The sequence below is a fragment of the Scylla paramamosain genome, chromosome 4 (assembly GCF_035594125.1).
Source record: "Scylla paramamosain isolate STU-SP2022 chromosome 4, ASM3559412v1, whole genome shotgun sequence".
NCBI lineage: Eukaryota > Metazoa > Arthropoda > Malacostraca > Decapoda > Portunidae > Scylla > Scylla paramamosain.
This window is the reverse complement of record NC_087154.1, coordinates 31,349,527-31,377,026: the sequence shown is the minus strand read 5'-3', so window position 1 is coordinate 31,377,026 and position 27,500 is coordinate 31,349,527. Positions and strand designations below refer to the sequence as shown.

Below are 27,500 nucleotides of genomic sequence, written 5' to 3'. Positions count from 1 at the left end.
TACTTCTGATGCCAGTAGAATTATGTATAAACAAAACAGGAGTGGGTTATGCAATAGGTAATTTTTTTTGGAAAAAAAAAAAAAAAAAAAAAAAAAAAAAAAAAATATATATATATATATATATATATATATATATATATATATTATAATATATATATATATATATATATATATATATATATATATATATATATACACCTATGACATAAATTTACTGATGAGAATGTCTATTAAATTCAACACTTGTATACCTGGTTGGCTGATCATAAACACTTGGGCACGTCTGTGATAATTTCTGGGATCTGAGGAAGCAAGTGACTTGAGGTCCCAAAATGCTAGAAGCTGAAGAAGTCCTGATGTGCTGAGAGCATGACACAGTTGCCAAGAATCTTCATCTGAACTAGGGCCTCCCTCTTCATTGATCAAGGGAACTTCTATGGGCTGTACAAGAAAATATGGATCCATATGATCAATATTCTGGTAATGCTTCCATGATCAAATTAATATTAATATTCAAAAAATTTTATTATATACATATACAGCTGCATTGTTTCTTGAGATAAACTTTTAACTAGTTTAATGTCTCTTAACTTGTACATCAACAGTTTTTGAAATACTAAAAAAAAAAAAAAAAAAAAAAAAAAAAAAAAAAAAAAAAAACTGCTCCCTTTAAGAGCAGTATATGTTATAAATAACCAAGATACCATAGTTATGGTGCATCTTTTTGAGATCATGTGTGCAACTATGTGCTGGGAGATTCCAACTCATAAACTGAGACAATGCAAACTCCCTACGACAGCACAATATGTGACGAATGTGTGGCAATGAGTAACACTGAAGGTCACATTACCACATCACACTGCAATATGGATGTGCTTTGCAATTCAACTACTACCATTTCCATGAACATGACACATATGGACACAGATGTTTTGTTTGATGTAAGTGATGAAGAAAGCCATAACAAAATCTTGAAAAATTTTTACAAATCTCATGGAAAAATTACTGTATTTTTGAGGATATAATATCCTTTTCCCCAGATAAACAAGTCTTAAGAGCTAACCCACATCCTATACACAGAAGATCACATCAGTGAGTTATTTCCTTCTCAACTGTGAAGAAGTTGAGGGATTACAATGTTATTGGTATGCTTGACCAGTTGCATTCCATGACTTCATGGATGTGCATACTTACCTCAGCAACAAAAATTTGGAAAACTTGTGAAAAGAGGTAGAGTGTGATGGCCAAAAGGACTGTGGACAGCACCATCATTGTCACCAGTGGAAGATCAAATACCTGCAGCAAATCTTGCCAATTTTCCCCTTCCAAAACAAACCAGTTAACAAAATACCTGTCATAAAGAAAGAAAATATATATTCAACTATTTATTCATATTATTTATCAATCTAGCATCAAAAGAAGTCAAACCATTTGTTCTCTAAATAAAAACCAAGCTTTTGAACTCTTTACTTAGGCTATTGTATAAGTAAAACCACTTACTAAGCACAATGAAATAGCAGAGAGAAAACTTGCTGGCCCCGTGGGTGTTGCAAGCTTCTCGGAGTTTCTGAAGACTCAGGCTGGCTTTGATGAACTGCAGTTTTCTTGGATGAACTGGAGCAGGGATGATGACATTCCCATTCTCCATGAAGTATTTATAGGCATAACGAATTCCCACACAGCACCCCAGGGACATGATCATACCTTTGCGAGTTGAGCACATAATATTCCTGGAACCATAAGTACAGATTGTTATAGTATCACCACTCTAAAACCAAGGTTTGGGTTAGGTTAGTGTGGGGGTTACCCTGCCTGTGGCATGGCCATACTTCCTAAACCAGCAATGTATAATTGCTATATAAGTAAAAGAAGGCAATACTTAGGCCTACACAACTAGAACCTCATGATGCACATGTCACCTGAGTGACTTGGAGAGAGAGAGAGAGAGAGAGAGAGAGAGAGAGAGAGGAGAGAGAGAGAGAGAGAGAGAGAGAGAGAGAGAGAGAGAGAGAGAGAGAGAGAGAGAGAGAGAGAGGAGAGAGAGAGAGAGAGAGAGAGAGAGAGAGAGAGAGAGAGAGAGAGAGAGAGAGAGAGAGAGAGAGAGAGAGAATGGAAAGTACTATCGAGGATCATACTGTCAATCAATATCTCACTCACTTCATAAAATTTATAACCATATGTGGTGTTCACACACACACACACACACACATAGAGGTCAGGTCAGGTTGTGATGAAGCCTAATGGTGTCAGGGCCATCATTCACCAACCATAGTAGAGGAAACATGGCAGCACCACAGGTAGGGATATCCCAGTCTTGATCTCACCCAAACCCTGGCTTTAAAGTGGTGGAACTATAGCAGTTTTGTCCTCACAGGATAAAAATACTTTAAAAATCTTAATGGATGAAAATCATAAAACTCAAAAGAAATATTCACTGATTTTCTATTGTTGGACAGTTTTTCTATCCTCAACCAGATGCATGGACCTGTTCATAGACCAGAACTGGTCTATGACACACTCTGATGAGTTAATTGAGAGAGAAAAAAAAAAAAAAAAAAAAAAAAAAAAAAAAAAAAAAAAAAAATATATATATATATATATATATATATATATATATATATATATATATATATATATATATATATATATATATATATATATATATATATATATATATATATATATATATATATATATATACTTACTTGGATGAACAAGGCACTGCAAACAGATGAAAACTGGGGTGTGCCAGTGAGGCATAAAAGCTGGCCAGCAGAGCACAGGCTAGAGCAATCAAGAAGCTCCTACACACCACTGTCAGGGAGAAGAACCTCTGCCATGACTGCCAAGTAGACAGAGGCACCCAGGCGTGCACTGCAAAGTTCAAAGGAGCCTCTTTAATTTGTATTATGAAAATTTGGTAATAACTTTACTGCTATCTTGCTAAATCTACACCAATAAGTCATATATGCATAATTTTCTTTAAAATGTGAAAGTAGATTTTTATCTATTGGTATTAGATACGTATATCAATGTCAAATTTACAGCACATGTAATAAAATGCTTATTATATATGAACCTGAGACTTTTATGACAAGTGGTCATGTGACTAACTGCTACATGTGTAACTAAGAGATAACTACAATGACTGACTAACTTACTATAGTATGTACAAGATTGCAATAAAATGAAAGAAGTATAGCCATGACAAAGTTTCTACATGTACATATTCATATTTTAAAAGCATTCTTTTACATTTAAGCCTAAAACCCAAAGGCCTCCATTGGAGAGAGGACTAATCCTCATCACCATGTTGTGCAAAGGTCAGATGTGCAATATATCTGGTTCTTTCTGCATCAGGGACCCACAGTAACACTGGTTTATCCCTGGTATACTATAAATGAGTATTTCACATTTAACATTATCAACTTTTTAGACCAGACATAGGAGTATCCGCTGTTGAAGCTCTCAAGCCCATGTCACCATTTATGTTTCTCTGTCATACAATTCTTAACATACTCTGCATGTTATATGATTGTTGTATATATAAAGGTACAGACAAGACTAACCTGTGTAGGATTTTATGTGGACTCTTGCTAAGAGAACAAAGCAGATAGCTGGGACCACAAGCTGCAGCAGCTTGGAAGGCAGAATACATGAGGCCAATAAATTTGTGATGATTGTAACTGGATTGAATACACCTTGTACAATGACTGTGTAGTACAGGTTACAGACAGCCATTGGCACTGCGACTTGTAGCACAAGTAAGCATCCCAGGGCTCGTACATATCTCCATAACAGAACCTGAAAGACAGAAACAGGTGGTTATTCTTTCCCAATTAATTATGATAGAGACAAAAGTCTGTATTAATTTATAGTAATTTTCTTTTTTATTTCTATCATTACATGCTCAGTTTCTTGCTCCAGCTAAACTGTGCAGGCAAAACTGACACAGTTAAAACAGAATCCCACCAATGCCTCCACATAGTACTGTTTTGGTCAGTATTATCCAGTAGGTGGTATGGACAGATGTGATGAAGACTTGCTTCTGGGTGCTGTTGTGCTAGGGTGAGCCATTAAGACAGAGAGAAAAAGAGGAAAAGCCAAAGGAAGATCTGATGTAAAGAATGGCTGTAAAGAAAGTAGTTTTTACACACGAATCTATTCAAAGAGCTGAAGCTGCAAAGTGATGACTGGTTGTATGACAGGAAACTTGCCTGCATCTTTTATCCTTGGTTGGTACTGACTGAAATGGACACATGCATGAGGAAAGCAGTTACCCATGATGAACAACTGATTGCTACACTCAGATTTCTGGCAACAGGAAGCTCCTTTAGTGATTTACAGTACACAACAGCAGTGCCATCACACCACCACAAGGTGCAGACTGAGCACATTGTTGGATTTGCCTCCACAAGCTCTGGTTTAACTATCATTGCCAGATATCACACATGCCAAGATTATGAACCGTACAGGTAAAATTGCACGGATAATTCTTCATCTACATGCTCCTTTTTAACTGTTAAGTTTTTGCCTGTGCAATTAAGCTGGAATAAAAAACTGAATGTGTGGAGCCACCCTGAAGGTTTCCTCAAATGGGTCCTGCAGAGGATGGATCTCGGACAACACAGTGAGTGGGGTCATGCAGGGAATGAAGCCACAAGGGAGGGATTAGGATGTAAGTTAGGATAAAGGCAGAAATCTGAATTAGGTAGGGACCAGGAGTTTTATTAGGATTAGGGAGGTAATGACTGATTATCCTACTTATAAATGTTAGGATAAGGGTAGGACTGAATTAGCAAAGCAGGCACTTGATTTTTTGCAGAGTCAATGCTAACTGAAAGAGAAGTAAGAGGAAAGGGAGACTAGTTCATAAAGGGGTGCCTCTGCTCTGTTTCATATTGGTCATCCTCGGACTGAAATATATTCACAGACTGATGGGTGTGGAGGTAATGATACAGCTAGTGAATTGGTCAAGACTGGCTGTAACTTGCACTTGACGAGAGAGAATGCTACTTTTGAATACTGTAAGAAGAGAAAGAACATATAAAATCTGCCAGTCTTAGCCAATCATGTATGTAGAGCATGAAATTTTTTGTGTTGGTTTCCCTGAGTAATAATTATCACATTTTTTTTTCCACCCTAGTGTCAAGTATCTCTGAACTGGGAGAGAAAATTGGTTAGGCAGAGTACAAGCATTAGTTTGTGCCAAAATAGAAACTCCATACGGGATAATAACACAAAGCAGCACGGTAGATGAGGAGAATGTTGGCTATCGTGTTGTGTCCATGTCTGACCAAGCTTAATTTGTTATTACAAGTGAAAATCAAGCACAATGGACGAAAAATACTTACCTCACGAGCAAAAAGTTCATCGAGTTTCATTATGGAGAACTGGGTCGCTGGCAGTGTTGTGAATGTACCCGGAAATTCACAGGGTGTGTGTATACCCGTGAATTTAAACAGACGACAACAAACCAACCAGGCACCACACCGGTACCGTTCACGGCAGGGAGCCTCTGTATAAATCACTCGCTGTGACAACAAGGATATAAATGCAGAAAAAAAAGAATAATGACAATAATAAATAAAAAGTAAATAATCAAATAAAAAATAACAAAATAAAATAAAATGAAAATAGAAAAATAAATAAATGATAATACAAAAATTATATATATATATATATATATATATATATATATATATATATATATATATATATATATATATATATATATATATATATATATATATATATATATATATATATATATATATATATATATATATAAAACAGAACACGAAATTAAAGATTAGCACGTTGCATAGACTTTGGTTGCATAAAATAAGCGCCTTTAAAAAGAATGAATTCGTTGATATTTTCTTTTCTACTATTCAAATTGTGCATTCAAATTATATACCATTACTTATATTCAAATTACAAATTGTATATTCACACCTGTGTTGCGGTCTCAGCTGCTAGCCCTGCGTTAACACTTTTGTCATATTGTTCATCCCCTTGGCAACGGGGGGCGTCCACCCCTCACTACGACCTGCGGTCATCCGCCTCACTTGTGCTTTCCTAAAGAAGACAGGACGGCTACCTAGCCTATGATTGCCTCACAGAGAGTCACTATGTGGCAGGGGATATTATCCAAGGGGATCATCGCAGCCCTCAAGAGGAAGTAAATTATATTGAATTAGATGTTTTTCTGCTTTAAAAAGTTATGCCTGTCATAAATAAGAAAGCCACTAAACATAATAATTATCGCACACATGTTTTCACCATACATCATGATAATTTTACAAGTTATATATTTATCATGCCTTCACCACGGCCATATTTATCCCTGAGAAAGGGAGAAAGAGCCTTACAGGTGTGCTGGCTTAATATCCATTTCCTTCAACTGTGTGGGAGGTGACATGCTATGGTGAGTAGCAGTAAGGTCTTCCGTGCGTCCAGGCTGTGAGTAGAGGAGGGGCAGGTGGCCGTGGGACTCGGAAAGGAGGAGGAAGGAGGAGTTTGGGGTGCGGCGATCGGCTGAGTGGTGACGACAAGCTTCACATGGACTGTTACGGCCAGTGTGTACTACATTGAGAAAGTAAGGTATTAGCTCAGTGGCAGGTATATACATATTTAGCACACAGGACATCTGAAATGCTGAATGCACACTGCACTGGATTAATCAGGGTACATGTTTTTAGTTTTAATTTGTTAAATGTAAATAAAAAAAGTCACAAGGCAAGTAGAGTAAATGTACCATTGCTTGAATGCATCATTAGCTTAGTAGTCTAGACGAATGCACCACCAGCTTAGTCTGAATGCACCACCAGCCTAGTCTGAATGCACCACCAGCCTAGTCTGAATGTACCACCAGCCTAGTCTGAATGTACCACCAGCCTAGTCTGAATGCACCACCAGCCTAGTCTGAATGCACCACCAGCTTAGTTCGAATACACCACCAGGCTAGTTTGAATGCATTACCAGCTTAATCTAAATATAGTTGCATAGTCCGAATTTCCCAGAATTGTGTAATACTTACCGAACGTTCAAATAAAGGCAAACGTCATACAGCAAGTCTTTATTATTCTGTATCACTAAATACTGATTCGGAAGTGATTGCTGTACATTCATGTCAGCTGAACGAACAGAGTTACAAAAGTTCAATAGTAGGATTTCTAATCTTCGTGGTCCGCTAATTCATTGCGTGTGCTCAGGTACTCAGATGTAATAAATGTGATCTTTATAATCTGTCCATGATAGCTTAAGCTTATGCTGCTTAGTGTTTTTTTTTTTTTTTTTTTGTGTGTAAATAATTTTTTTTTTGGGGGGGATAAGTTCAGAAGGATTTTCCAGAACACTATTAGGGTCACTGAAAGTTAGTGGAGTAAAATTTTCATCGCCAGTGTTCCCTCCAAAACAGGATGTTGATGCAGCCCTTGCAGAGACTCTCAGTGAGTGGGCTGGCATAGCTCCCTTAGAGGGTTAGTACTGTTTCCGAGACTTAAGGTTGTCCGTGAAATATTAGATGATTAATGTGAAAAGAAAAAACAAAAAATAACAAATTGAGTTTATTCTTTATCATAAGCATCATTAGCCTAATGGAAGAGAGGAGGTCTGTAGGGACAGGTTGCCTACTTTACGCACTAGTTTTCCATCTTGATGCACCTCGTATATAACAACTCGAGGCTCGAGAAAGCCAGCAGAGGTACATGTTACGTGCGAAACATCAAAACTACGTATATCATAGGTTGCAACTTCAGACCTTGAAATAAATAAATAAAATAGTAAAATTGAATTAATTAATACAATATTGGAGTCTTCATCTGCAGCCTCCCTCCTTGCAGTACATCAGGTTTGGCCTTGCATTTTGTTCACGTGTGGCCGTCTGCTTGTTACAATGATTTCTTTATTTACAAATATGTCAGGATTGTGGAGAGGCTGTTATCTTTCATAATCACAAACATAACCATACGCACATTGTATTATATAAAACGATAAATTCAGTGCAATTTACAGAGTATCCAATTAAGAAAATACAACTGGATGAACGTTGAAACACTAAGAAGGGACTGTCACCTCAATGGACTTTTTTTTTTTCTTCTTTTTTGTTGTCCTAGGCCAGTGTCTTTCTCACATTAAAAAGCACAGCCGTAGTACTCATAATGTAAGCACACCATGGGTGACCAAAGCTCCCCTTCATAGTCAACACCTGTATTGCACGCCGCCTCAGCCTGCCGCCGCCGTCGCCACGCTGTGTATAGGACTACAGGTGGAGGCGTGCGTGTTGCTCCACCGCCCCCTCTCCCCTTCCTCCTCCTCCTCGTCCTCTGTATCTTTCCCCCAGCAGGGAGAGAACAGGTTAATCCGGAAACTACTATAATTTAATACGCGGCTTGGAGTGCCTGAATAGGGAGAGGTGATCCAAGAATACTTTCAGGTGACAGTGAGACCCGTGGCACGTGTGTGTGTGTGTGTGTGTGTGTGTGTGTGTATGGTCACTGTCGTTCGGGGTAATCAAGGATGTAGGTAGTATTTAAATCTCTACTAAATCCCTTTGCATTCATCGCCTTCTTAGTTCCTCTCTTCTCGGGCTCCCTTCAACCAGCGAGAGTCCTTAGGATAAGACAGTTTTCATTCTCCGTCACTCTCTTCCCGCATGGCGCTCCTTATTGGCTTGTATCTACATTGTCTGTACATAAAGACTGTCCTTGCTTTCCTGCACTTCACTACTGACGAGGTTCCCGCGGAGTGCACCTAATAGTTGAAATGCTTGAAGAAGTGCTGCCTGTATCTGTCCATGTTAATCTGGCGCTGTGGCTTGTAGACGTACACGCTGGAGGGCCGCCCGTTGTAGGGGAAGTACTTGTTGAGGGCCACCCAGGGCCTCTTGGTGGGTCTGCGCGTGGTGGTGGTGGTGGTGGTGGGTCGTGGGGTGGTGGTGGTCGTAGTGGTGGTGGGGGGCATCCAGAAGGTGGGCGCTGTGGAGTGTTGCGGCCAGTGGTACACCTGCGTTGGCTTGCCGTTGTTCATGAAGTTGATGTCAACCTGGAGAAGAAGAAAATAATCTAATTATAATAATCTGCATCACCTGTATGTTCAAATATTCAGGTGTGTAGTCATGGCATTATCGCATATTTTAGAATCTATTGGAAGTATAGATACCACGAAATGTGTTGGCCTATAACGAGGGTAGGTTCTCATGACACCAAAATAGGAGATAATTTATAGGAAAAATATATGGTATTTATGTTAGATAATCTGCTGAACTGCTTACTAGTGATTCTAATTAGCTACATGGGAAGAACGAAATATAATAGTACTCAGTGACTCTCTCTCTCTCTCTCTCTCTCTCTCTCTCTCTCTCTCTCTCTCTCTCCCTCGTCACCCAGTACAAGCATTGGTAGTTATCAAGCCTCAAGCCATCAGACTCGCGCTCTCACTTTCTTGAAGGGGAATCCCGGGTCGGGGTGGTGCGCGTGGTGCTGCGTGAGGGTGTTGTGGTTGACGTAGTAGTAAGGCAGCGGCGGCATCTTGATGTAGTAGATGGGGGAGTCGCCCTCGCGTAGCTTCTCCGCCTTGGTCACGGTGGGGATGGAGCCGCCGCGGTGCAGACCAAGCCGCTGCAGTACCTGGCAGGGAGGCAGGGAGAGAGGGAGAGGGGTTAGTTGTGGGTGTCAGCTTATTATCACTGATTCTACTTCATGAATAACCAGTCGTTACACGTCATTGGTTGTCGCATCATTGTAGATAGTCCAGCAGACAGTGCGTGTGTTTGGTAACAGTTTGGTAATAGTTTGATCATATTTCGATATAACAGGGCTGTACGATTTTCACAGGCTTTTGTTACTCTGATACATCAAAAATTCCTTATAATGACTGCATGTTTATTAATCCTACAAGATACTTGTGAAAACTTCTTTAACGTCCACTTTCCCACCTGCAGGGCCGCGTTGGAGTCCAGGAGAGGCGCAGGAATGGCTGCCGTCGCCACCACCGCCGCCGCTAACACGACCGCCAGTGGAGTCATCATCGCCACTTTGGTTCAGGGAGACACAGCTGTGAGTGTTGAGATGATGTATTTTAGTTATGTTTCCTGATTACCATCTGCTATTATATGCACTTATCCTTATTTATCTATCTATCTATCTATCCCTGTCTGTCTATTCATTTATTTACCTATCTATCTGTCCATCCACATGATGTTTTCTGTGCAGTGTTATTGTCTGGTAACAGGCCGTGCAAGCATAGGCCTGTTCGCATTGTGTTCCTCAAATTTGGTGAATACGCCGCTCTATCTGCTCTAAAAACTGTCAGCTTGTCTTCGCTTCTTTCACTGCTTATTTAGTTGCGCGTAATATCTCGCCAGTCAGTCGGCGGTGCATTGTTGGGAGGGCCAGCGGGTGCAACAATACTGATTCGCCTTGCTTTGAGACTCCCGGGGCTGCGTCAACACAAGCACCGGGCCGGAGACCATCGGGACGCGCCAGTCATCAGTGCCAGGGACGTGTTGTGACGCTGCGGGGGACTGGGGCCGAAGGCGGACGTGGCTGTCTCTGCCTGTTAGAGAGCGCCCCACTCCCGCCCCCACCCCGCCACTCCAGCCCGGGAAGACGTGTCGTTTGGGCAGAAGGCAACGCGATGTTTGGTTTGGCCAGAAGAAAGAAACAAACACGTCCTTTGTGTGAGACTCATCAGGGAAGGTCGCCGCTGAGGTGCCTCCTTCGGTGTTCCCTTTTAAGGCAGGCTCTCTCTCTCTCTCTCTCTCTCTCTCTCTCTCTCTCTCTCTCTCTCTCTCTCTCTCTCTCTCTCTGTGTGTGTGTGTGTGTGTGTGTGTGTGTGTGTGTGTGTGTGTGTGTCAGATGGTTGTCTCCTCCTCCTCCTCCTCCTCCTCCTCTGCTTTCTCTTTCTTTGTGTAATTAGTTGCATTTACTTATGTTTCCCCTTGTAAACTTTTACTCACGGGACGGTCACACACACACACACACACACACACACTCTCTCTCTCTCTCTCTCTCTCTCTCTCTCTCTCTCTCTCTCTCTCTCTCTCTCTCTCTCTCTCTCTCATTAAGGGTAACAAGCTAAAATATTCACTCGCTGCACACAGACAAGAGCCTATTATACTAATCAGGCTTAATTAATGCTGCATCTTGTTAACCTGTGACTCCGTTACTTATAAGAGCCGCCAGGTAGGGATGTGGTGGTGGTGGTGGTGGTGGTCATTATAGCACTGTAGAATTAAGTATCTTTGACTCGTTTGTTTGTATGTATAACCTGAATTTCGTAGTTTTGTGATGTTTTTTAGCTTTAAGAATTTCACTGATTAGCTTTGTTCAAGTGATATTTTGCACCTCTTCGTTTATTTTTCGTCCTTTAATGCAGATAAAAGTGTTTAAGAAAGTTTTAAGTGCTTGGTAAAAAAAAAGTCTACCAGTACAAGGGTTAAACTCAATAGAATAGTCTAGGTTAGTATGCCACAGATTTGTAGGAAAAAGCCTATGATAGTGTGGTTATAGATTTATAGTATACTTTCCCTAGGCAACACCGATAGCAAGGGGAGTGAGTAATGGAGTAGTTCAGAACTTTTTTACAACGTGCAGTTTTATTTCTATTGTGTAAATCGTGTCGGGTTACTCAGGTGAAGTAACTAGTGTCGTGTCGTCCATCCTTGTCAGAGAGCTGGCCCGTGCAACACTAACACGAACCACAGTATCGATGCCACAGCCACCGCCTCCTTAAAAGTAACATTTTACGTACTACTGATATAAAGAGCAAGTCAGAACGCCACTGTTTTCACCATCCCCGTCACCAGCATAACCACACCATCATCCAGGGGATGATCACCATCATCCCCTGGATGATCCCTGAGGGGATAACTAGCTCGTAGAGCTAGTTATCCCCTCAGCTCCGTGACTACTACTACTACTACTACTACTACCACCGGCACGTCATTCCCCGTTAGCACCGTGGTCAGGTGAACGGGGCGAGGTGACCCCTGCAGCACACCATCGCTGTCTGGCTTTTGCCCCGCCAGGCCAGCGGGTCAAAGCCAGGGCGCGGGAAGGCCAGCAGGGCAACGAGGCGCCGTGTTCAAGCGCTCGCGTGAACTATTTACTATATCATGTGAGGGGTGAGGGAGAGGCTGCGAGAAACTGTGAGGCGAGCCTTTCTCGTCTGGAGTGATTGCTGCTTGGTTCTTGGTGGATTTTGCGTGTCGTGTGTTTGGGGTGTTAGTTTAAGGTAATTTTGTCGATGTACATATATTAGGTACATGTTATTATTATTATTATTATTATTATTATTATTATTATTATTATTATTATTATTATTATTATTATATTTTTCATCATCATCATTATCATCATCATCATCATCATCATCATCATCATCATCATCATCATCTTCTTCTTCTTCTTCTTCTTCTTCTTCTTCTTCTTCTTCTTCTTCTTCTTCTTCTTCTTCTTCTTCTTCTTCTTCTTCTTCTGCACAATCTTTTTACGTAATTTTTTTTCTTTCTTTGATTATTCATGTAACTGTGATCAGTAAACAAAGCAGAACTAAAAACTTTGGGTTGCATTCGATGTTGCACTCCACGTAAAATGCAGCTCCTCATGAACGCAACTCATGATTGTTACTCGCTTTTTCCTTTCCGACACGTAATCTGAGGTACTGCCGCGCTGTCCCTGTATTTATTCACATATTCCTGTGTCCAGAAGTGCCCTGCGCGATCCCGTAACTTTGTAACATTACCGGCAGGTTGTCTCGTAACTTCGTAAGATTACTGAGAGGCTGTCGAAGTAAATACTACATGGAGAGTTTATGAGGAAGAAGACACCATAAAATATCTTCACGTCCTTGTTACTGAGAGGTTATGAAAGTTAATACTACATGGACACCCTATGAACGACAACAAAAAAATCAACGGCTGTGTTTCTCGTTATGTTTTACGAGAGCCAAGCCCACAATTTCCATGGAAGTCTTAGTCTTTTAACGTGAAGGATCGATGTTTACGAAGGTTATGGGCGAGGCGTGTCTGGGCCTGAGGGACTACTGTTGTCTCAGGGGCGCGGCCGGCGCTCCTTTTACCTGAAGGTGGGCGACCTGTCAGGCTGGAGAGGAAGAGCAGGTAGAGGCAGGTGATGGATGGGCGGGAGTGTGTGTTTATCCTGCGTCGGTCCTTCCCTCCCCCGCTGCGCTGCCTCCTGGCTTTCTGGCCTCCTTTATGGCACGGATCACCGCTGAGGCGTGGAATGTGGAGCACTGTTCCTCTCTTACTTGTGTACAGTTGCCTCGATAATTGGTTATATTTAAAAAAAATATCTGTGATGATAAACTCAGGATCTGGCAACTTCATCCACTTAATCTTTAATGGAATTTTCTTAATCTTTATGGAATTCTTAGTATAAAGTAGCTAATTAGTTCGCTTATTAACCTCTATTCGAGTCCTTGAAACGAGTTCACTGACCTCGTGACAGCACTGCTTGAGACAGCCTTACGTGTCCGAGTAATGGCGGCCAGTGCAGTGTGAAGGTGAAGGTCGCGAGGGAGGAAGAGGAGAAGGAGGAGGAGGAGGAGGAGGAGGAGGAGGAGGAGGAACGGCGCGGGTTGTGGTCTTAGTGGAATCTAAGGGGTGGCAGGGGAGAGGCATAGGCTGGCCTGGCCCTGAAGTATATTTGTGGTTTTGCGGGCAATGTGGAAGTCTCACGGGGAATTGTGTGGTCTGCGGAACGACCATTAACTGAACACTTGTGCTGGCTGCTGCGCGCACCCTGAGCCACGTGTGGGGATGACGGGCAGGCTGTGGTGCCTTGAGGAAGTTGGGGGGATAGGGAGGACTCACTCAACCTAATCTGACCTATCGCAACCTAACCTAACGGCAGGTATAGATTCTGATGCTCTCATTAATACGGCGTCATCTGACCTAACCTATCATTAACTTAAGATAACTTTACCTTACCTAATTTTACCTAACATTACTTAACAGCCAAAAGAGGTAAAGGCTCCGGTGTGACCATTAATTGATCAGGCGACTTCCTTGCAATCTCACTGCTTGGTGAAAAGAGGAAGCAGGATCACCAGTCTATTTCTGTTACTAATTATAGGGAGAAGATGTTTATGAAAGCCGAAAAATAAGAGAAAAAGAGAAGGGAGGACGTGTGTATGTGTGTGTGTGTGTGTGTGGCTAAGGGCGGTGAAAAATTGTGGACGTGACCTTCGTCGTGGTATGTGACCTTGTTAATTGGCGACACTTAGCGGCCGTTGTGCGGAATTCAAGGTCCCCAAGGTCTCTCTCCTCTCCGTCATTTTCACTTACCCTCTTGACTCACTCTTCCTCTCTTTCTCTGTCTCTCTCTCGCTGGGGGAACTGAGGCCGATGCGTCTGACCCAAATTAGCAGAGATGACCATGTGTAAATTCAGCGATCTTCCTGGAAAAAAAAAAAAAAATAGTTACAGTATAGAAGTGTTATTATCTACTTAAACGGTTCAAAGAGTAGATTCATACTAAAAAATGTAAGGTACGTAACTAGACACATGGCAGGTAATTAGAACATACTTCTCCACTACCAAAAGTTATGTAAGAATTAAATTATTTGCATGTGTCGCCCTTATTGAATGGAAACGTGGATAGGCACGTGTAGAGAGAGAGAGAGAGAGAGAGAGAGAGAGAGAGAGAGAGAGAGAGAGAGAGAGAGAGAGAGAGAGAGAGAGAGAGAGAGAGAGCGCTTGTCATTTTCGTTGTTCAGACTCATCGTGGGCCATACGGAACGATATGGGAAGAGGGGGGAGGTGCTGGAGGAAACAAGGCGGTTTAATCTTGAGAGGAAGCAGAACGAGACTCGCTTGACATTGTTCCCACGATTTGTTAACATTGGGAAGATTGCCGCGGCTCGACTGTGCGGGAAGGGGTAAGAGAAGCGGAGAGACACATTGATATAAGTAGTACTCGTCTGAATGTTATTGGTAGGAGTATTTGTTGTCGTTGTTGTGACTTGTTTTTTTTTTATTAGTGGACGTGGTAATGAAAGCATGGTAGTGATAATGATGAAGTAATAATGAATGACGGTAAAAGAGGCGTGAGTCATTAGCTCTCTACAAGGATGTACGTATGTGTCCTCCTTCCTCATTCATCCTCTTCCTTCTTTCCTTTCCCTTCTTTTTCTTTGTTATTCGCTGTACATATTTCCGAGCGTTGAGGAGTGACTGCTGCACACACACACACACACACACACACACACACACACACACGTGGTCGGTAAATGTGAACACAGGATTACGGAAGTGACGCATGTGAAGAAAAATAAAATACTGAGAATTCGTAAATGGAGAAAGATTTGTATGATTGCAATGTGATTTTGTGGAAGATAACGTTTATTGTTTTATTTATTTATTTGTGTGTGTGTGTGTGTGTGTGTGTGTGTGTGTGTGTGTGTTTGCATTTTTTTTTTGTTTCGGTTTGTCTTCCTGCATATCTTGTTTGTCTAATTTCTCTCGATCTACATACATTATATCCAGCTGGTTTACTCTCTCTCTCTCTCTCTCTCTCTCTCTCTCTCCTCTCTCTCTCTCAGCCCCACAACAGGCCACCACTCTTGATCTTGACCCACACTCCCATCATAAGCACTTCGGCGCCAGCGTGCAGGAGGCCGCTTGCTCCTCGCCGCTCCTCTGGCGTGACGCTCAACACATAGGCTTTGTGGCGCCCTTGCAGCACGACCCAAGGAGCCCTGACCTTTTACCCAGAGAGAGAGAGAGAGAGAGAGAGAGAGAGAGAGAGAGAGAGAGAGAGAGAGAGAGAGAGTCAGGTTCTCCTCTCTCCAAGTCGTGATGGTTCATTTGAGTCTTCTTTGCTTGCTTTCCTTATGTGTGTGTGTGTGTGTGTGTGTGTGTGTGTGTGTGTGTAATGGCGTACGCTACCTGCCTGCCAATTGTGTTTTCATGCACGAGGCAGCTCCATTACTCTGATCGGTGCCCCGTGGCTTGCTCCTTTTTGCTTCTGCTCTTGTTCTGCCCTTCTCCCTCCTCCACACCATCCCACGGCAACAGTTTTAAGTCTTGTTCTCTTCTCTTGAACTCTTCATCCTCTCATTCCTTTTCCCTTCTTAAATTTCAACTGTTCTCATTTATTTTCTGTATGATTCGATTTTATTTTCATCTTTTTCTTTAACTTACAAACATCTCTATTTTTTTCCTCTCTCTCTCTCTCTCTCTCTCTCTCTCTCTCTCTCTCTCTCTCTCTCTCTCTCTCTCTCTCTCTCTCTCTCTCTCTCTCTCTCTCTCTCTCTCTCTCTCTCTCTCTCTCTCTCACAACTGTCAACTATCTTGATATTTTTTTTCTTCTTATCTTCAACTCTCGTCTTTCTGCTTTCTCTTCCTCTTCAAGTTTCAGCCATGATTTATGTGTTCTCTTCGTCTATTCCATTATTATCTAAGTATTTCTCTTCCTTGTCTTTCGTTTCATGTCTTTTCATTGTCTCATATTTCTCACCTTCATCTGCTCCATTATACTTCCACTTCTCTTCATCGTCTTACATTTACTCTCATTTACTCCTCCCCTTCTCCCTCTGCTTCTTTATCCTCCCATTTTTCTTCCTCATAGTCTAGTCGATTCTCCTCTATCGCTCCTCTCCTGCTCTGCTATCATCCAGTCTCAAGGGTAAATTCCACGTAAGTCTCTCCGCCTGGCAGATACAAGGCGGATACTAGACATGGGAGATGCAGCACGCAGCAGCAGAAGCACTTGTAACACCAGCAGTACCAGCGGCGACCTCTGACCGCGTCCTATCGAAGATCTGCGGTTGGGGCGAGTGACCGTGAGGAGGAGGAGGAGGAGGAGGGTGTGCTTGAGGGTTGGCAGGGAAGGGTCGAGGGCATCTGTCTCTGTAATGCCGTGATTTTGTGGCAGGGTGTGTTTGTCTGCTGTGTCTTTCTGTCTGGGAGTGCTCCGTGTGGAAGACTTTCTTTGCGGAGTCCGTTTGGGTCCAGTTGGTCTCGGCTTTCTGCCTCTCATTCTTCTGGTCTGGAACGTCTTTGTTTTGGTGCCATTTTTGTATTCCTGTTGTTCTGTTTGGTAAATTCCTTGTATTTGCTCTCATGGTTTTTTTTTTCTTTTCATTCTTTTCTTATCTAGCTTCTCTGTTTCATTGTCGGAGATTTTCATTCGTGTAATTTCTTTGGTTTTATGCGTTGGTACTTGAGTTTGCTTGTCCCAGCTTGTGAATATTACTTTGGTGTGTGCAATGTAGTAGGTTGCGTCTTCCCTGTAGCCGTACCTGTTTGCATCACTACGCCTCCTGAGTGATGCGTCTGGGCGAGGCTGCAGGAGGGAGGGTGCTGGGTGGGTGGTGAGGTGCCCAGACAGGAGGCAGCATGCTGGAGCGGCGGGGCGGGGGATGAGGAGGCGGCAGAAGGCGATCATTGACGCTAATAACTAATACGAGTAATGATGCCCACGTGTACAGACCCGCCCGCGGCACCTACACCTCGGCACGGCGTGTACACTCTTGCAGCGCTGCAGGTGAACCCCGGGCGACGGTGTGTGGCAGCTCTAATGACGGGCTGTCCAGGAACACGTGACCTAGGCGTGGTCGTGGGTATTTCTCTGCTAACCCGGAGACGCCACAGGTCGCTTTGTATTCCTGGGTTCTGTTACTAACGCTACTAATGCTGCAAGTGTTCGCGCGACCGTGGAGAAATAGTCACGTGAGGGCGCGAAGGAAAAGAGAAAGATTACTTTGTGAGAGAGAAAGTCATAAAGGCCTCACAAGATCAATATACGAGTGCAGACACCTTCGCTCGGGTAATGGCGACATCACGACTTGATTTATGGTAATGACAGATGGCGGTGACTGAGACTGCAGCCTCCTAACGACCAGCTCAGGCGGAAGTCATTAGGGAGCAGCTTCCAGACCCCCTACAAAAATGTCTAATAGATAATAGATAAGTTAGACTGTTAGTGGTGGAGAGAGAGAGAGAGAGAGAGAGAGAGAGAGAGAGAGAGAGAGAGAGAGAGAGAGAGAGAGAGAGAGAGAGAGAGAGAGAGAGAGAGCTGTGGGGTGCTTGGGATCGTGCACATGGATAGCGTGGGGCCTTGGTGTGTCTCCGGTTCACTCTTCGCGTAACAGGATAAGTAACAAATAACACATAGAAGGCTAAATTGAGACTTACTGAAGTAGAAAATGACAACTACCACAATTTTTTTCCCTTGCATCAGAACTCGACCAGTTTGACCCTCACTCTCAGAACACATTCCCATCAGAGTCTTTTTGTCTTCTTTGGCCGCACATCATCCCGTTCAGGTTTGGTTTGGTAATCTCTCCAGTGCTTTGAATCTCTCCTCGTTACATTTTTGTCTTCTGATAATTTCCATTCTCTCTAACATTACGATGATCCTTCTTTTTTTTTCCTGTTCACCACTAATAATATTGCCTTTGCTCTTTTCAATTATGTTCCTACGTTATTACATTATTATTATTATTATTATTTATTTATTTTTTTCGAATTCACCAGTCCATGCCACCATCCTTGGCCACACCACAACCACGCCATCTGCTCATGAGTGTGTCTGGATATTAAGATAGTTTCAAAGTTAATGAAGTTATTGCTTGTTAAGTTGAGGTTAGATATCAACTTAATCGTTTTAACTAGGTAGACATTGAGCTGTTTCCAGTCCTCCCTTCCTAAAACACACACACACACACACACACACACACACACACACACACACACACACACACACACACACACACACACACACACACACACACACACACACAATCAGGTCACTGCACTTGTCTCGTTCAATTGAGTTTTTCCCTCGTCTTAGTTCACCCCAGCACTTCTAACACTTACGTACACACGGCTGCACATTCATACCTTATCTGTATCATTCAATTACTTTTTCCTTCCTCTCATTACACTCCAGCACTCGTAACGGGACTGCCTGCCGAATTATTCTTGACGGGGAAACCAGGCGGGTTCAACTTAACTACCGCCGTGGTGAGGGAGGTCGCCGAGGTGGTGGTCCTGGGCTGTGCTATGAGGGAGGTGGAGGCCTGGCTTGTCTTGAACGCCTCGGGGAACGGGAGAGTGTAGCATATATGTGCAAGTAGTGAGGATGTCTTGAAGCTAGCGGTGTTGTAATGCAGTGGTTTATTTTATATTCTACCTTTTATTTATTCATTTTTTCAAGGAGTGAAGAGTGATCGTTGATTGGAGGGGTCGCGACAGTGGGGTTATGTGACTGTTTCTTCAAGGAACGAACACACACACACACACACACACATACACACACACACACACACACACACACACACACACACACACACACACACACACACACACACACAGAGAGAGAGAGAGAGAGAGAGAGAGAGAGAGAGAGAGAGAGAGAGAGAGAGAGAGAGAGAGAGAGAGGAGAGAGAGAGAGAGAGAGAGAGAGAGAGAGAGAGAGAGATCATCCCTCATACATGTATGCATAAAAAATATCAAGAAGATTTGGCAACAACAACAACAACAACAACAACAACAACAACAACAACGACAACAACCAGGGAGCCATGTCCGCCCTTCATTTCATTCCCGACAAGCAGAGCGCTCCCCGACTAAGGCGTGGAGGGCAGCGGATCGCGGCGGTGGAGCGAACTCCGTATTGGTGCCTGTGAGCCCACGCTGGTGACCTGGCAGTTGTGGCGAGGTGAACTGAGGGAGAGGGTTTGATAAGAGTCTGGAGGCAGTGTATGCTTGGCGTTAGGGATTTTTAGGGGAGAGGAGTGGGTGGTGGTGGTGTAAAGTAGTGGTGAGAGATTAATGTTTGACTGTGTGATCTCTTGAAAGTATCGTGGGAAAGTGAAGGCTCAGAGGAAGCTTTAAAAGATGACACCAGCTTATGGATGAGGATGATAGATGGAAATAGCTGTGCGTGTTTTATACAGGGACTGCCACGTGTAGGCCTGATGACTTCTTGCAGCTTCTCTTATTTGTTTTACGTTTTTATGAGTAGCTACCGTACCTCGCCAACGGAAACTGGCGCGGACGATTTTATTGAAAATTGCTGGTGATGATGATGATACTGATCCCAAAACTAATAACTGCAATACTGTTAATACTGTTAATAATATAAATAATCGCATATATGTTCAGTGTCACTAGAATTCCAACTACCTAATCTGTTTTGTTAATTTCTTTTTAATTTTTTTTCGTACCCCTCTCTTTTTTATGTGACTGTTAACTTACTTGGCTCAGAAATTCGATCCTCTGGTTGTCGTGTGTGTGTGTGTGTGTGTGTGTGTGTGTGTGTGTGTGTGTGTGTGTGTGTGTGTGTGTGTGTGTGTGTGTGTGTGTGTGTGTGTGTGTGTCCACCTCCTGACTCAGCGCGGAAGCCTCTCCCTGTACTGACTCAAGATCCTCCCCAGCTGAGTGCAAGGGAAGGTTTGCCTTTTTCTTTCTCTCCCCTGAACATCTACTAACCACAATCTTGACGACTCTCCGCCCCGCCGACTTGTCTCCCATCACTGCAGGTCTTCTTGTCTTCCTGTCTTGGTTCTTGCTGTGGTTTGGTGACTTCCTGCTTATGATTAGTCTATTTTTACGAGTATTTTACTTTATTTTTCTTGTTTATAATATATTTTTTTCTGTTGTTTTTTTTTATTTTTTCCTCTTCACTTTTACTTTTTTCCGTGTTTTTGTCGTTCCCGTGTTTTTCTTCTCGTATGATTTTTTTCCTCTCTTTTCTTCACTTAGTTATCTTCCTGCGCCTGTTTTTTTCTTTTTTCCATTATCCAAATTTTCCTAATGTATAACCATTTTTCCTTTTCCTTCCTCTACATTTGTTTTCTTCTTGTCTCCCTCTTGCTTATGTTTTACCTTTATGCCTCTTTTTATCTTCCTTTATTTCCATCTATCCTCGGTTGTACTTTTATCTATCTATCTTTTTCCCCTCGCCTTTCACTTTTCTTCTCTTTTTCATGTCTAATCGATTTTTTTTTTATTTATTTTTGTGTAAAACCGTTTTTTCCTCTCCGACGGCTCTTTCTCTTTCATCCGTCACTTTGTTTTTCTCCTCCTCCTCCTCCTCCTCCATCCATCTGTCCTGAGCAGACAATCTCCTCAGACTGACATTAACTGGTCGAAATGCTTGAAAATGTCTGTTATTAGGCTTATAATCTTGATCCTCCCGCTCCTTCCTTCCTTCTTTGTCCCCTCCCTCTGTCGTCCTTCCTTCCTCTCGTCCCCACCTCCTCCCGTCCCCCTGTGCCTGCTCTTCTTTTCTCGCCTCATAACTCTCCGCCTCTGCCATCACGAAGCACTGCACGACCCGTATTTATGGCGCCACGTTATGTGATGGGCGAGGGAATCCAACCGGTCTTGTTGTTCTCTTTTGGAGCCAAAGACTTATTAAGGGGAGATGCATGACGGGAAGGGAGAGGGAGAGGAAGGCGGAAGGGGAAGATAGAGGGAAAGAATAATTGTAAGACTTGCAAGACAAAGAGGAATAAACAAAAAAAAAAAGAAGGCAAGTGAGGGAGAAGAGAAGATGAAAGAAAGAAGACGAAATGTGGTTTGAAGGTGGAATAGGAGAAAATTTGTAGAATGAGGATGGATAAATGTATAAGTGGATAAGGGAAGGAATGGAAGAAAAGGGGGCAAAATGGGAGGGAGGAAGGAGGTTTGGGGGTTGGAAGGTGAGAGAACCGCTTGCTTCCGGTGGTGGGGCCTGGACCGCCTCTCCGCTTTCGTTCGTCACTTGTTAGCGTCAGTGGTGAACCCGTCGTGCCCTTCCCCGCCCTTTGTCTTATCGAGGCTGCTGGAATTTTTTAGACATGCTCTTAATCACTTTCATGTTAAGCCTTCTCGTGCAAGTTTTGCCATTCTCGTCCTTGTCTGTATCGTATTTTATTGTTTTGCTTTGTATTGGTCACCCGACGAGTATAAAGAATCATCAGTGTTTGTTTCTCTGATTTTAAACTTTCATGTGCGTGCTGTGTTATCTCGGTGTTGCGGCGCCTTGAATAAACGAGTCAATCAGTTAATCTACAATTCCTGCTAGATCAACTCCCACGCTCCCTCACCTGCAACTGTACCTCTTCTTAAGTAGTTGTTGTTCTGCTCGTCCCTAACTGTTGATCTAGTTTTTCTCGGCTTTCTTTTCTTTAATGTATGTTTATATTTTTTACGTTGGTCTAGCCGGTTTCAACGTGATACATGTTAAGATGTCAGCCAACACCCTTGACAACCTTGGTCTCATTCTGCATGTTTCTTGACATCATCGGCTCCCCGCAAGTCTTTCTCGCCTGACTGACGCCTGCACGCAAGATGGTGCTCTGTTCTCACGCTGGAAGGATGCAGGAACACGGTAAAGGAAAGTGCTGGGATTGACTTCAATAACTTACATAAAATAGCTAAACTAAACTAAAATAAAATACATAACTTCCATAAATGATCAGTATGATGGGATGAAAGTGATTTAATATGAAGGAATGAAACGGATCTAGAATGAATGAATTAAATAAATGTATGAAAGAATGAGATGAATCCAGCACCATGCACTTTCACTATATTCAACGTAATTTGTGCGTTGCCTCAGCGCTCAGATCCTTTACTTTGAGCATTGAGTCTGTGGTGGACAGGTGGTCCTTACTCTGGTCTAGAGTGAACTGTGATATCCTTCGTTCCTTCCTTCCACACATTTCCTTTGCCACCCATGTATCGTCCAGCCGGCAAGGGGCGACGAGCAAGCGTGGTGAGTGTGAGGCGCGTCCATGGCACCCAGCTCCACCGCCTTCTTACCACGAGTTACTTTGCTTGCTTTAGGTAGTTTGTTACGTTCAGTGTTTTCATCACTGTAACAAGCGTGAAATGGAAGGACTCTGTCCAGCCACCACGGGAAGGTAACTAATGCCGATCATTTCTTGGTCGTTCATTGGTGACAAGTTTGGCTTCCCTGCATGGCGCGGCGCGTCCCTCGCACGCGCCGCTCATCTGTCAAGTGACGGTAATGGCCGGATGCAAGGCATTATCATGTTCATCCCCGAGTTGTGTCCGGAGCCGTGACAGCTGCTGGACTCGCTACAGTTGTACTGTAGGTCCAAGTATTACGCTCGCTGGTCGTGGCCAACACGCGGAAGGAAGTGCCACCTTCCTTGCAGCGGTGGCAGGTGATGGGTGGATTCCTCGTGATGATAGCTATCAAAAGAACATTCTGTATTTTGGAAAGAAATTTGTCTGTAATTTATCTTGGCGCCAAAAGTGAACACCATATATATGTGTCCGTTAGCGGGGCGCGCACGGCACAGGTGAAGGGGGAGGAGGCGGGGCAGCGACACCGCCGTCATGGCGAGCCTTGCCGCAGCGCTGCGCCAGTGTTGTATTAACTCGTCATTAACGTGTCATCGCGGGAACAGTTAGAGGCTTGAGTGCTCTTTCTGCAGGCAGCGTAACGTAAAATTTGTTGTTACAATAACTTTGTTGTGTCTTCACGCGAGTGAATTTTATGGTTTCAGTTCTTTGTTTGAAATCCATTCCTCGCGATCTTTAATTCCTCGTTTAGTTGCTCCACACGTCACCATTATAATTTGTCAACAACACCCATTTTTTCTATCCCGTCCCACTACAGTCACCTTTCAGACTCTGCCTATCACACGTCCTTATAGCTCACTGTGGCACATTTCACCTTTATCAGACCCTTATTCAGCCCTATCAGACCCTTTATACCTCGCCCAGAGCCTGCACAGCCCCGCGAGTCCCCTTAAAACCCTTAAAACCAGTCCCTCCCCCGGGCCGCCGCGACACTGAGCTGCCCCGACCGATACATTTGTTTCTCTTTATCTCATCGGCGATCAGGAATCTGTACATTTTTGCTGCCGGGAGAAAAAAACTGTGAGGAAAAATTACTCTTCCTGGATGGCGGCGAATCATGTCATTGGGAACGAAGAGGAGTAAGTTTGTGCCAGCCTTGCATCCCCCTGACCCCCGTGGCGGCGTTAGCATGCCGGCCGCAGCTGAGGCAGACGTGAGCCCTCAACCAGTGAGTGAGCCGCCGTCCTCGCCTATGTGTGTGTGTGTGTGTGTGTGTGTGTGTGTGTGTGTGTGTGTGTGCGCTGAAATGTTATCACGTAGTTTTGTTACCTCCATTATCTCTCTCTCTCTCTCTCTCTCTCTCTCTCTCTCTCTCTCTCTCTCTCTCTCTCTCTCTCTCTCTCTCTCTCGGTATGTAATTTTCTTTAAAAAGTATCACATACACACACACACACACACACACACACAAACGGAGAGAGAGAGAGAGAGAGAGAGAGAGAGAGAGAGAGAGAGAGAGAGAGAGAGAGAGAGAGAGAGAGAGAGAGAGAGAGAGAGAGAGAGAGAGAGTATGCGTCATGGTCATGGTGGAGTGCTTGGGGGTGTGACCGTCCAGAGAGGAGTGGTGAGTGGCGGAGAGGCAAAAGGAGGAGGAGGGGGAGGAGGAGGAGGAGGAGGAGGAGAAGGAGAAGGAGGAGGAGGAGGAGGAGGAGGAGGAGGAGGAGGCTCTGAAGTGGTAGACTCACTCAAGGTCAGCGCACGGTCCTATAGCAAAAGTCGCCTGGAGGTCACATGAGGCTGTTATCTTGCAGTCACAAAGGATGCGTGACAAAGTGACTAATGATGGTGTGTAAAGGAGCCAGCGATCGCTTCCCGCCAGCCCAGATTGCACACTCCGCGATATTGCTTGGCGGTGACGCTGATAGCCAGACCATAAGTGACGGGTTGGCGGTGCTGGGGTGAAGGGGTGAGGGGGTGAGCGGGCCGAGCTGTGATGGAAGCTATTAGTGGTGAGAATAGGTGACTCAGGGAGTGATGAGAGGTCTGAAAGGACGCGTTAATTACCAGGCGCTGAGCGGTCACCACGCCTCGCCACCGCTCCCAGCTTGTCACTCTGCCTCTCTCTCTCTCTCTCTCTCTCTCTCTCTCTCTCTCTCTCTCTCTCTCTCTCTCTCTCTCTCCAAACTCAAGCGTCATCGAAGTAATTTTCAATTTTTTTGTATTAATTTGTTTCTTTACACCGGCACAAAGAGAGAGAGAGAGAGAGAGAGAGAGAGAGAGAGAGAGAGAGAGAGAGAGAGAGAGAGAGAGAGAGAGAGAGAGAGAGAGAGAGGTGGGGTTGGGGGGGAGCGGACACAATCAAGAACATTATGTCGATAGGTATCAAGCATTCTCGTCGTGAAAGCCAAGGCGTGGCGAGGACTGAGAGTGAACATGGGGAGACGCCCTTCAGCACTTATGTTTAGTCTGTATAAGGGGAGGCGTGCCAGAATGCTAACAGTCAATAGAAAAATAGATTGTATATCTGTAATGGTCGAAGAAATTTTAGGTTAATACAGGCCAGTGGTTTAGAGAGAGAGAGAGAGAGAGAGAGAGAGAGAGAGAGAGAGAGAGAGAGAGAGAGAGAGAGAGAGAGAGAGAGAGAGAGAGAGACGACAACAGAAAGTACCTTTAAATGTATAAGGTAGAAGTGCGGTTAATATTTTATGAGGAAGTGAATCTTAATAGGAAAACATAAAAGAAAAGGAAAAAAAAAACAGTAGCAAAACAGGAAAGTAAAATAGTTATGAAGCGAGTTTTTCTTATTCATTTTTAAGGCTGAGGATGCGACACCAGTATTTTTTTGAGGTTCTAGAGTAGTGACCTCTAGTGGCGAGTACCAGATAACATGGTATTTTCTTTCACATTTGTTTTTTTCTTGTCGGACTAAGGTAATGTATGTCTGCTTTGTATATATATCAGATAGATAGATAGAAAGATAGATTTTTAGTGACGAGTACGTGTGTGTGTGTGTGTGTGTGTGTGTGTGTGTGTGTGTGTGTGTGTGTGTGTGTGAATGACTTGTTCACACAGCCATTTTAGTTCCGCCCGCCGTTCACTTAGAGATGCCTAAGATGCCACGCCCCTGTGAGTGGTTCCACCCAGCCTTTGTGAGAGAGAGAGAGAGAGAGAGAGAGAGAGAGAGAGAGAGAGAGAGAGAGAGAGAGAGAGAGAGAGAGAGAGAGAGAGAGAGAGAGAGAGAGAATTTTGACCACGCATCGTCTGCCTGTGTTCCTGTCAGCAATCACGCAGTCCACAAGAATGTCCGCCCTTGCCGCCCCCTGCCGGTGCCGCCGACACGTTCTGCCTCGCTGCTCCAAGGCGGCCTTGCCCATGGCCGCCTCTCTGTTTTTCCCATCCACACACTGCTGCTTCTTCCCTCCACGCCCCGGTGTCGTGAGATGGAGGGAAGATTGTTTTCTCCGGTATTTTGTCTCGTTACGGAGGGAATCTTTTGACTTGTGTGTTTTTTGTGTTGTATAAAGGTTGTTTTCTTTTGAAGGTAGGCGTTTTTTCTCCTAAGGGTTGTTTAGATAAGACTGTTTGTAATGTTAACAGATTTGTTTGTTTCTCTAGTTTTTATGAGAGCAAAATTTGTGTTTATTTTATTATCTGTTTTTCTTTTCCGTGGGTTGCTTTTGGTGAGACTGTGTAATGTGACTAGTTACTTTATTTATTTATTTTTTTCAAAGGGTTATTTTCGGGAAATTGCCTTTAATAGTGAGTTTTCTTTTTAAGGGTTGATTTGATTAAATTCTGTTTAACTGTTTTGGTGAAATTACCTTTGTGATATAAATTTCTTAACAAGTCTTGAGATTTTTAAAATTTTCACTACTTCATACGAGACACGCAATGAGAAACACTCGCTGATTAACACGAGGGACCCTAATAACATTTCTACTGGCTGGTAAGACGTAAGGAAGAAGAATGTTTCGTCAGATTAGTTTTGGAATCTCGTCACGTGCTTATCGCTGCAAGACGCGGCGTGGAAATATGACGTGTACTTAGCGACACAGACGCACGATTAACTTCAAATTGTACGTTCATATTTTCATAATTTTGCGCTGAAAATTTAAGCCATATTTTTGCGTTGACAGATTCTTCAATAAACTTCGACGATACTTTCCTCATTGTAATGGGGCGAAGGAAGACGTAGGTGATCAGAGTGCACCAAATTTTCAGTGCACAATATTGTCTTGGCAATACGAGACAAGACTTAAAGGGTGTCCACAATGCACCGGGTTAGAAGTGCACGTGTATATTTTATTTAAAAAAAAAAAAAAAAGACTAGGAGGATATTGACAGTGCATTACGACGGCAGCGCAAAATTTACAAGGTGTTCCCGGTGTACCAAGCTGATAATGTATGGCTGAAGTATTTGCAGTGCACCAGATTAGCAGTGCACGGAGTTTAAGTATTCTCAGGATACCAAACTAAAAATTTAAAGAACAAATGTGTTCACAGTGCACAAAGAATTTGAAAGGTGTTTACAGTGCACCCAAGCCAACAGTGCATGGAGTTTACAAAGCTTTCAGAATGCACCAAGCCTTAAGATCACACTCCCCCACTCCACACTGCACACCCCTGGCAGACACACCGCCACAGCTGTAACAGTGCCCAGTTCCCAGCAGCGGAATAGCGTCCAGGAATGCGGGTCGACAATAATAAC

The 27,500-nt window shown here is 43.4% G+C and overlaps 2 protein-coding genes and 1 long non-coding RNA gene across 4 annotated transcripts in view; 1 reads left to right on the top strand and 2 right to left on the bottom strand.

Annotated features, from left to right (window-relative positions):
- The window catches only part of LOC135100001 (nucleoporin NDC1-like), a 12,853-nt gene extending 7,330 nt beyond the window's left edge, over nt 1-5,523 (bottom strand). For both annotated transcript variants that reach the window (XM_064002816.1, XM_064002815.1), the window contains exons 1-6: nt 5,355-5,523; nt 3,570-3,804; nt 2,706-2,874; nt 1,501-1,730; nt 1,195-1,351; nt 252-441 (exon numbers count right to left, since the gene is read on the bottom strand). In XM_064002816.1, the coding sequence (XP_063858886.1) occupies nt 252-441; nt 1,195-1,272 (268 nt within the window). In that variant the 5' untranslated portion in view covers nt 1,273-1,351; nt 1,501-1,730; nt 2,706-2,874; nt 3,570-3,804; nt 5,355-5,523. The remainder of the gene's footprint in view (nt 1-251; nt 442-1,194; nt 1,352-1,500; nt 1,731-2,705; nt 2,875-3,569; nt 3,805-5,354) is intronic.
- Nucleotides 5,524-6,440: 917 nt separating this feature from the next.
- Nucleotides 6,441-27,500, top strand: part of LOC135099998 (uncharacterized) — a 107,679-nt gene continuing 86,619 nt past the window's right edge. The window contains exons 1-2 of the long non-coding RNA XR_010268476.1: nt 6,441-6,601; nt 9,947-10,061. This is a non-coding gene — a long non-coding RNA (uncharacterized LOC135099998). The remainder of the gene's footprint in view (nt 6,602-9,946; nt 10,062-27,500) is intronic.
- On the bottom strand, nt 7,561-10,061 carry LOC135099997 (uncharacterized). The gene is made up of 3 exons (XM_064002811.1): nt 9,941-10,061; nt 9,444-9,632; nt 7,561-9,048 (listed from the first exon to the last, which is right to left on the bottom strand). Exons 1-3 carry the CDS (start codon nt 10,031-10,033, stop codon nt 8,758-8,760), a joined length of 573 nt encoding a protein of 190 aa, XP_063858881.1. The 5' UTR covers nt 10,034-10,061; the 3' UTR covers nt 7,561-8,757.